This window comes from Elephas maximus, chromosome 19 (genome assembly GCF_024166365.1).
Source record: "Elephas maximus indicus isolate mEleMax1 chromosome 19, mEleMax1 primary haplotype, whole genome shotgun sequence".
NCBI classification, from domain to species: Eukaryota; Metazoa; Chordata; class Mammalia; order Proboscidea; family Elephantidae; genus Elephas; species Elephas maximus.
Genome location: NC_064837.1, coordinates 46,620,947 through 46,631,210, shown reverse-complemented (window position 1 = coordinate 46,631,210; position 10,264 = coordinate 46,620,947). Strand labels below are relative to the sequence as shown.

The 10,264-nt window shown below is 50.1% G+C and overlaps 1 protein-coding gene across 1 annotated transcript; it reads right to left on the bottom strand.

Annotated features, from left to right (window-relative positions):
• Positions 1 to 4,860: 4,860 nt before the first annotated feature.
• Positions 4,861 to 8,901, bottom strand: RPL19 (ribosomal protein L19). The gene is made up of 6 exons (XM_049860708.1): positions 8,826 to 8,901; positions 7,603 to 7,709; positions 6,712 to 6,834; positions 6,053 to 6,173; positions 5,562 to 5,672; positions 4,861 to 5,068 (listed from the first exon to the last, which is right to left on the bottom strand). Exons 1-6 carry the CDS (start codon positions 8,828 to 8,830, stop codon positions 4,945 to 4,947), a joined length of 591 nt encoding a protein of 196 aa, XP_049716665.1. The 5' UTR covers positions 8,831 to 8,901; the 3' UTR covers positions 4,861 to 4,944.
• Between the last annotated feature and the right edge of the window lie 1,363 nt (positions 8,902 to 10,264).

Genomic DNA, 10,264 nt, shown 5'->3' with positions numbered 1-10,264 from the left:
TTGGGGTAGAGGAAGGAAAGGGGCTGGGAGGTGGAGTAAGGACTGGAGGAATGGGACAAGGACAGGTCTGAAAACAAAATCCGTTTTGGCCCTACTCATAGGGACCCTATAAGACAGAGTAGAACTGCCCTATAGGGTTTCCAGTGAGCGGCTGGTGGATTCAAACTGCAAACCTTTTTGTTAGCTCTCAAACACTTTGCCAGACAAGTCTGAGGGTGGTGGAATTTGTGGATCCTTGAGAAGAGGGGTCTTGGGGCTGGCGCTGACGTGGCAGGGGTCCCCAAGCTTCCTCACTCCCTCCCCCCCGCCCCCGCCCCGGTATCCTGACAAGCCGGGATCTGCGGAGGTTTATGACAGAAGAGGCTGGGAGAGTCAAAAGGGGAGATGCAAGACCAAAGGATCTAAGGAAGGGGGAGGAGGAGTTTGGGGAGCGCGAGAGGGGAGGGGGCGGAGCTGCCGGTCACTTCCCGGTTGGAGGAGCACCTGAGTCTCCCGGGGGCCGCCATACGCCCCTGCCCGTAGTGTCAGGACTATGCCCGATCCCGGCCAGCCCAGAATGCCCCACCCCCCAGACCGACAAGCTGAGAGCGGCCTCGTCCCCGCAGCCCCCCAAGCCCGAGTAGAAACGCTGGCAGCGGGGACAGTCGCGGACAGCGGGGCCCTGAGATGACTCAATCACGCCCGTCACCGGGATCCTGCACGGAGGGGGCCGGCGGTGGCGCGCCCCTCCTGGGGCCGTGCCAGCCGCCCACCCGCTCCTTCGCTCGGCGGAGCTGTGTCTTTCCCCTCCGCCTTCCCAGCTGCGTCATCGCCACGGCAAGCAAGTCTGTGCTATATATAGGCGAGGGGGGCTGGGAGGGAGGGACAGGAGGGCTGCGGGGGTGCCAGGGCAGCGCCAGGCTGCCAGGATGCGGAGGGGTGGGTGCCTGCCCTTCATAGTAGGCACTCTCCCTCCGTCGGTTCTGGTTTCCAGCCCCCAGCCCCAAACAAGGTAGCCCAGGTGGGACAAGAGCCTGGATCCGCCTACCTGAGCTTTCTCTGAGCTCCTTCACCCAGGGAAGGCCCTAGAGGTTAAGAGGGCAGGATGAGCAAGGGGAACAAAGGCAGCCACCCTCCTTCCTAAGAACTCTGGTGGTGGGAATGCAAGACGGAGTCACAAACTCAGCCTGAAGGCTTAGAGTGAGGGGAATTCACGTAAATTCGCACCTACTGTGCCCCGGGAACCATGCCAAGGTCTTAATTTTATTTAATCCTCTCAGTAATGGGTGAGGGAAGTGGTGGGTTCCCTTTTCACAGATGAGTGAATGAGGCACAGAGATGTTAGGTGGCTTGTTCAAGGTCATGTAGATTATTTAACTCAACCTTGCCCTTTTCATAGATGACCAAACTGAGGCCTAGAGAGAGCTAATGACTTTGACTAAGGTTACCCAGCAAATCAGTGGTTAAGCCTGTCCCGGAAGTCATGACTCTTGCCTCCCAGCTCAGGCCTTTCCCCATTCTACCCTGGTCCTTCAGTGTCTCTAACCAAGAAGATGGAGACAGAGACATGCTGAGATGCTGGGCCTGGGGCTCCAGGGATTGAGACCTCACCCCATTGGAGAAGGTGCAAGCCTTGCAGCCAACCCTTCAGCACACTCCCATTTATGTGGGCCACCAGCCAGCAGCTGGCCTGGACCCCTGCCTCCTCCCCAGCCATTTGCTGCACTGCTGAGCACAGCAGCTTTGTCGGGTGGCTGAACCACTGATGGCAGGCTCACAGCCTGGGGGCTGGGAACAGCTGGTGCCCCCACTGTAGCCTCTGCCTTCCTCTGTGCCCAGTCTGGGGGGAGGTTGGCCAGCAACGCCATTGGCCTGTGGCAGACGATGCCCAGGAAACTGTTGGTGGTGCCAGCCCACCATTTGGCTCTGTTGTCTCTCTGACCCACACATGCCCTCCATGCCCCTACCTCAGCTTGAGCTTAACCTGGCATGGACTGCATAGGATAAAGGTAACCTAGCCTTAGGGAAGATGCAAAAAGAGGGGAGAGTCTGAGAGCCAGAGACAGGGAGGCCTAAAAGGGCAGAGGGATGGATACCAGGGGCATGAGGACACAGGCAGAGTGAGCCCCTCTGTGCAACTTGTTGGAGCCACTCCCTGTGGCCCCTTCAGCCTTTTTTGCTGAGGCAGTGCTTGGCGGTAGGCTGGGGGCACCGCTGAGAGTGCATGGAAGACAGTCGTGTGCTTTCACCCTCAACCTTTCTTGTGCTTTGGGAAGAGCTAGCCCCTGGAAGGCCAGAGAATTCTGTACCCCCTTTGCCAGCTCATGGCCTTACAGCAGCAGCTGTGCTCAGCATCTTCATTGCACCCCACTCTGAATCACACCCTCCCACGTCTGGAGACTGCAGACTGGGAATGAGAAGTGGGTGCTCACTTCGTGCAATGCTGAGATTGGGCGGAATCACTGCCTGACTCAGGCCTCAGTTTCCTTATCTAAAAATGGAGAGTTATGCTTACTCTGGGACTCTTTACCTGGGGCCCACGAACCCCCTGAGAGGGTATGTAAAACTATAGGATGGGAACAGTTGTATGGTGTTGAAAGAAGGAACCTATCTTTTAATCAGATTTTCACAGGGTGCCATGACCTGGAAGAAACCCAGTGGTTACTTTAGTCTCTGGTGGGAATGGGCCCCTCCCTGGCACTGCCCTGGGAAGAGGTTGCAGGCCAGTGGTGGAAAGAGGTTAACCTAACCAGAAAGAAGTTACTGAACCCAAAGTTTCCCAAGACGTAGGCTCCCACACTCCAATAACCTCTCCCCTCCCCCTCCAAAAAAACCAGTCGTGGGTCAGTGTCATAACATCTGCAACGGCTAATGAGAGAACAGCGCCATCTCCTGGTCCAGGTTAGAAGTGGGTTTCTGTATGTGGGCTCAGGAGCCAATGTGAGAGGTTGCTGGGGTTGCTTCATTCTCCCTCCTGTCTTCCTTCTGCTTGGGGGTGGAGGGGATGGGTTGGCCTCCAACACCTTCCATCTTCCAGGCCAGACTGGGAAGGAAGTGTCCTATGCACCAAACTGGGATCTTTGTCAAGGCCTTTCCCCATCTAGGCCTCTGATCCCCATCCCTACTTCGAATGGCAAGGTCTTTAAGAGGTTAAGGATAAAGTGCCCACAGGCTGCTGTGGTGGCAACCTGGGAATCCAGAAACTAATGTCCTCTAATCCCAAATTCTGGTGCACACTAGGCGGAGACAGGCGAGAAGTCCTCTGGACATTTCTCACTGAGCCTGGTTCTCCCTCCCTTTGGCTATCCAGTTTCCCTACCCTCCAGGCACAGAATTGGACAAAGAGGACACCAGAGGCAGAGCTAGACTAGGGTCTGCTGCCTGCCTCCCGCCCTCCCACCCCCCACCCCAGCCCGCTTAAGTCCTGCCTTTCCCACTTGGGTGCAGCCCTTTCCCTTCTGCCCAGTACAGCTCCAGAGAGCCTCCTCTATTCGCCTTCTCATGGGTCACCTTAAGAAGACAAGAGTGCCCTGGGAGAGGGATGGAGGGCAGTCAGGAGAGGGCATCCCAGTCCCAGGTGTGCCCAATAAGGTGAGGTGCCTCCTTTACCCAACTTTGCCCAGTCTGTCTCTTCAACCCAGACCTTACTTGAGCTGACACCCTTGTATCCTGTCTAATCCCTTCCACCTGGATGTCTGCTTCAAAAAACTAGCACCCACTCAACATAGCCAAAACTCCTCTAGCCACTCTGCCCAACCCAGTCAGTCCCTCTGATCACCAAAAGATCTCTGGCCTAGTCTTCTTAAGTGTGAGGCCTAGGGATCAAGCCAGACTTCTTCCCTAGCCCCCTTGGTCAATGTTTTACCAAGCCCTATTTTACTTCCTCAACATCTTGAACCCATTTTTCCAACTTCAATACTCTTAATCTTTGTTAATTTGATACATCACTTCGCCCACGTATCTGTAAAATAGAAATGGTTATAACCTCTAATTTACAATATTATAAAAATTACAAATCAATGTAGATCAATATAAAGTGGCGAATAGTATTTGGCTCCAAGAGCAGGTGCTTTATTGAACAATTTATTGGCAGTTATTACACCAAATGTGTTAAGTGGCAAAATAAAATCCAGTTCCTATTTGTAAAAGGGAAGACAAATTCATTAGGCAACTCAATGGCTGTGACAAGGTTGGCTTTAGTCCTGTTTTCATTCATTTCTGCAAGTTGATACATCTTTGTGCCCTAGGTGACGAGGTATAAACCAAAGAGGGGAATAAAAGTAAAAAAACTATATATATTAAAACGGGAAGAAAGTTTAGAAGTTGGGTGGTTTAAAATAAGACAGCTTCAATTATACCTCAGTAAAGCTGTTCAAAAAGCTCAGGTCTCTTAGCTTCTGGACTGGTGGCAACTGGAACCCCTCCTCTCCTGGACTCTTAGGGCAGATTTTAAGCTAAGACTTCCACAGCAGAGAAGTGTACACATACTAAGTGGTTTATGCTGAAGTTCTTTAAACAATGTGACCTCAAATGATGTCACAGCCAATGCTGTTCTCAACCAACATTTGAAAGCACTTCCTAGATGCCACTCATGTTGTGCTCTCATAGGCAGTTTTAAAGCATATTTGAAACTTGGGTGGAAGCCACTCTTTCCTTCCCATTAGACTGCTTCACCTCACGCTAGAACAAAGTAAAAAACCTCTTTCATGGATAGAGGGGCATGAGCCTGACTTAAGGAAATGGCATTAGTGGAAGGGAAGGAATACAACAGGTAGCTTGGAAAGGGCCTACATCCTAGCGCCATTGTGTGGCCAACTCTGACCCTCTAAACAGTGAATATCCACAAAGCAGCCAAAAACCTTAAGAAGAAGCCAAGAGGCAGGCAGATAAAGGCTTGTTTTATTGAACAACTGATCTATGTGACTGCCAAGGCCGTTATGTACAGACAAGAGATGGTGAGCAGCTTTATTTCTTGGTTTCCTCCTCCTTGGACAGAGTCTTGATGATCTCTTCTTTCTTGGCTTGGAGCCGCTCCTCACGGCGCTTGCGTGCTTCCTTGGTCTTAGACCTGCGGGCCTCAGCCTGGTCACTGGGTAAGGGAAGAGAAAACATGACCTGCTGGGGAGATGGAACCACGTTCCCAACCCTCTCCTTTGGAGACTATTCAGTGTGAGGAATGCAAGTTGCTGGGGCCACCAACAGCTCCTGCTTCAATTAACCTACTGTTCCTGCCCCAACAGTGATGGGTCAGGTGGCATGTGGATATGCGTAGGACTGAGAAACATCGGTGTCCTGAATAAAGATACATGCCTCTAATAAAACTATTCCTAACAGACTGCATACAAGTCAAGATTCAGGCATATGTGTATTTTAAATGTTTCCAGAGAACTCATTAAAGCCCACTCTGATAACTAAGACCAACTTTTCTATCCCCATAGGTCCCATTTGGACTTCTGATCTAAACTGTGGCAGGCTCTATGGCCAAGAGTGCAGAACCACCTCCCAATAGACCTCTGACCCCTACAATAAGGGTCAAAGAAACTGCCCCCACGACACTGAGATCAACCTCTCAAGAAACTTACGCCAGAAGCTTCTTGCGGGCCTTGTCTGCCTTTAGCTTGTGGATGTGTTCCATGAGAATCCGCTTGTTCTTGAACACATTCCCCTTCACCTTCAGGTACAGGCTGTGATACCTACAGGCAGGAGAAGCAGAGGGTCTGGTCAGTGATGGGTCTGAGGCTGGCCCCTCTGAGCTGCTCCTCTACTCAGCTTCTAGGCTTCCTTTTCCCTCTCCTACAGGTTCAGGTACTACTTTCCTCCAAACCAAGACTTTTCATGCAGTTTCTAGGCAGAAGACTTAACTGGCAGACAATCAAATTTTTAGGCTATCCTGATGGTGTATGGGGAAAACAACAACAACAAAACAGGCCAGAATGGAGTAACTTTCCTAGAAAAGCTTAAGGCACATGGCTCCCTTCCCAAGGCCAAGGAGATAAAGCTCATGTCTGTGCAAGAAACAAACCACTGAAACAGCAAATAAGTCTTGGTGGACCCAAGAGGAGGGTGTGCTTACATGTGGCGGTCAATCTTCTTAGATTCACGGTATCTCCTGAGCAGCCGGCGCAGAATTCTCATCCTCCTCATCCAGGTCACCTTCTCGGGCATTCGAGCATTGGCAGTACCCTTTCGCTTACCTGTTAAGGAAGATGGGTTAGGGATCAGCATTGTCCATGTCCACTGTCAGTTACTAGAGACAGCTGATAGGTCAAAATGGTGTAAAAATACCAGATAAGGATTCCAAATGTTTAATTCATTTATCCTACTTTTGGTAAAGCACAAAGAAAACAATCATTTCACATTTCCATAATGTGGATATGTCAGGGTATGCACAAAGGCAGTACAGTATGCTAGAAGGGGCTTTGAGTGGCCTTTGTCTCCCTAAATCATCCTTACCCTAGGATTAAATGGGACGTTTTCAAGATCCCAGTACAGCCCATGGCAGAGTAGGTGCTCGATAATATAACTTCCTTCTACCAAGAATATCTTCAACTACAACAGTAGTGCTGATTTTCTAATTTGTACACAGGCAGGAAACATCAAATATCAAGAAAAAGAGTCAAGACGAGACACAGTAGAAAGAAAAAAAAAATCCCAAATACCTGACTATATTCTCAGCCCAGGCTCAAGCATTTAGCATTTAAGTTACAGAGAAAAAGGGAGGACCACACTTACCTATGCCCATATGCCTGCCCTTGCGGCGGGCTAAGGTATTTTTCCGGCATCGAGCCCGAGAATGGACGGTCACAGGCTTGCGAATGATCAGGCCATCTTTGATCAGTTTCCGGATTTGCTGACCTAAGGAAATAAAGCACCTGGTCAGTCATAGGGGCCCAGTCCCTAGGGCACAGACTACAACCCAGAGTCCAGATAGGACAGGGCAGAGACATTGATTACATCTTTTCGCTAGTGTTCCCATAAATGGCATAAAGACTGAAACCTTGTTAAATTCTCTAAGTATTTCTAACTTTTAAGTGCTTTATAAAAAAAAATTATAGCACACTCAAAATACATTATTTGGGTATGTGATCATAACTGTATACACATACTTCCTTGTCCTTCAAATTCTGTCTAAACTATTACCTACTAGTCTAGAAAATAATCAAGATTTTCTGAGCACACATTATAACACCACAAAGCCAAACAGGTAAAGAACTTCCCTGATATGTGGAAGTAACGTGCACGTTTGTGCTATCTGCATGGCTGACATCTGTGTAACTTTCTTGAATACTCATATGCCTAGGGTACTCTACTAAAGGTCTGAGGCCCAATTCATCATCTGTTGGGTATCTCTACTCCCCAACCCCAAACTAAGACATCCACTCCAGAAAGTCATTAACATAGCACTGGGTGGTCCCATTAACTTCTACCCTGTCCTCTGAAAAACAGCCAGAAAAGGAAACCTCTGATATCTCCATTATTTTTGCGACTCCTTCATTTTATAGGAACCCCAAACCATGAGCTTTCCCAGGTTTGTAAAGGGTCACCATAATTCTGTAATCTTTACCTCACACAGGCAGAGGGAAGGGGTAGTGTGGAGAAGGGTCACAGGCTCCAAGTACTCACGGGAGTTGGCATTGGCAATTTCATTGGTCTCATTGGGGTCCAACCAGACCTTCTTCTTGCCACAGCGGAGGACACTGGAGGCAAGCCTCTTCTGAAGCCTGAGCATACTGTGGGACACAGAAAACACTATCAGGCTCTGAAAGCCACTCATGGGCAATAATGAGCATCCTTAGCAGGACCTGCCCTCCAAAGCGGGCTTGCTAATATTGTGAAACCACACACACGGGAAAGTGGATAAAGTATGTACGGGTATGTGTCCCCCACTCAAGACTTTTGTCTCCCATACCACAACGTCTCCAGAATAAGGATCCTCCCTAAATCAAAATCTTTGTTAAGGTCTTGGGCTGTGCCTCCCTGCATGGGGCAATTGACCACTCTAGAATGAAATCCAAGCAATGCCTTTCTGTGCCTGTTTCCTCATCTGGAAGATGAAGTCAATGATAAAGAGGCTTTATGCCCCTTCTGGAGCACTGTGGTTAAGGGTTCGGCTGCTATCCAAAAAGTCGGCCGTTCGAACCCACCAGCTGCTCCTTAGAAACCCTATAGGGCAGTTCTACTCTGTCCTATACGATCGCTGAGTAGGAATCGGCTCAAGAGCAACGTTTTTTTCCTTCTTTAAAGCCCTTTCTGGTGTTAAGTCCTAAAAACAGTATTCAAAGTTAAGTGTCCGCGGCCAGTGGACGGGATTTCTAGCCTGGGGATCTAGGCAAGTTACACTGCCTTCTGGACTCGTTTGCTTTATCAAGGTAATAAACAACATCCGGGCAGATCTGGAGGTGTTATGAGTTGCCAACAAATTGGAAGGGGTCGAAGATCTGGAGATTGCCTCAACCGTGGCAGTCGGAGGCCTGGGGCCTGCGCGGTTTGCCCTACGTCACATGGAAACAGAGATCGGCTTGGCTCTACACGGACCCAGCGAGTAAGGGGGCCGCGGCCTAATCACCCGTCGCCGCCGCCTTTGCTCCGCTCCCGTGGTTCGCCCGACACCTGTGGGGCGCGGCACGCGCGGGGCTACCCTTCCACCGGTCTCGAGTTCCCGGGACGCTTCCCCACACCCATCCTCTCGAGGCTGGGGCCTAGTGTGCTCCGGCCTACCCCAAGCTCTAGGACCGATCGTTTCAGGGCTGCCGCCAGCCCATCTCCCTTCTCTGGGGCCGCGGCACCGAGCTCCGCCGTCCCCGCCGACCCAGGTAAGCCCACAACAGAGACCCACAAGCCCTCACCTCATGGCTGCGGCCGCAGCGCCGAAAGGAAAGAACTCGCTCTGGCCGGGCTCCTCCCATTATCTGTAAAGGGGAAAGCCCATCCCCCGCCCTGCTTTGCCTGTATTCCCATTCCGTCCTTCGGCCTTCCGCCACTCCAACTGCACTCATAGTCTCAGTTCAGACACGAGATAATAGGAGCCCAATATCAGGAATCAGTTTTACCCTTTAAAATATAGAAGATATGCCCCTCCTGTACAGCAAAGTGGTATAGTCCAATTTCCTATTAGGCATGCGCAGCAAGGCCACTCGATCACGTGGGTACTGATAGCCGGAAGTCAGCTAGATTGCGCAGGCGAGGCGAGAGGGTGTCAGTGGCCTAGTCTTTGCAGGCGTCCGGGATTCACTGGAAGGATGTTTTTATTCGCACGGGGAAAAAAAATTAGTGAATGGAGCAAGTGAGAATAATAAGGACCAATATCAGGCAAAACCGACCTCATAATCACTCTCACAGCAGATTGAGAAACCCTAAAGCGAAGAATAGATCACCAAAAGATGATAGCTGGTGTCTTTGACCCACTGCAGGTCCTTAATCTCTTGGTTCCTCAATTTCATGCCCTGTAAAATGGAACCTAATTCTAATATTTCCGTCATCCAGTTGTGAAGATCACATAGGTTAACGTTTGCAATTTACAGAGGAAGGCAGTAACAGCAAGCACGGTCCCTTGCATATAGGAGGACTTGAGAAATGCTGTATTGGCTGAATGATTGAGTGTAAAAAGCAAAACAATTCGAATGAACAGACGTCCGTATTTCTTTCCTGCTGCTCAGGAGCACCCAGTGCAAAAATCCAAGGAGGGCATCTCACCGCCCAAGAAACAGATCTGAGTTCTGGCTCTAACTTCTTGCCTGGCTCCAGCTGATCACCCCATCTCTTTCATCTGAACTTGTGGCTGCTAAATGGAGCTGAAGGTCAAAAAGAGAGGAAGGGAAGCAACATTTACCGCCATTTCATTACAGTTAGTATCATCCTCCTTTTACAGATGAGTGCCACAACAGAGCTGGAGAACCCAGGTCTTTGCGACTGCAAAGCCCTTTTCTTCCCTGTCATGGCAGGCTCTTGTCCCCACCAGGCATACAGGAACCCTGCTCAGGGTTGGAGCTATTTGTCAACAAGCCCTGGAACACTGCCAATATGTGCACCCTGGTGGCATAGTGGTTAAGTGCTATGGTTGCTAACCAAAAGGTCGGCAGTTGGAATCCACCAGGCTCTCCTTGGAAACTCTACGGGGCAGTTCTACTCTGTCCTATAGGGTCGCTATGAGCTGGAATCTACTTGATGGCAGTGGGTTTGGTTTTTTGGTTTTGGGTTCATTTTATTCTTTCATCCCCACTCCTAGGCTGATTATTCACTGGTAATCATATCCTCCTTAAGGAGGAGGAGTCAGCATATCCCACAG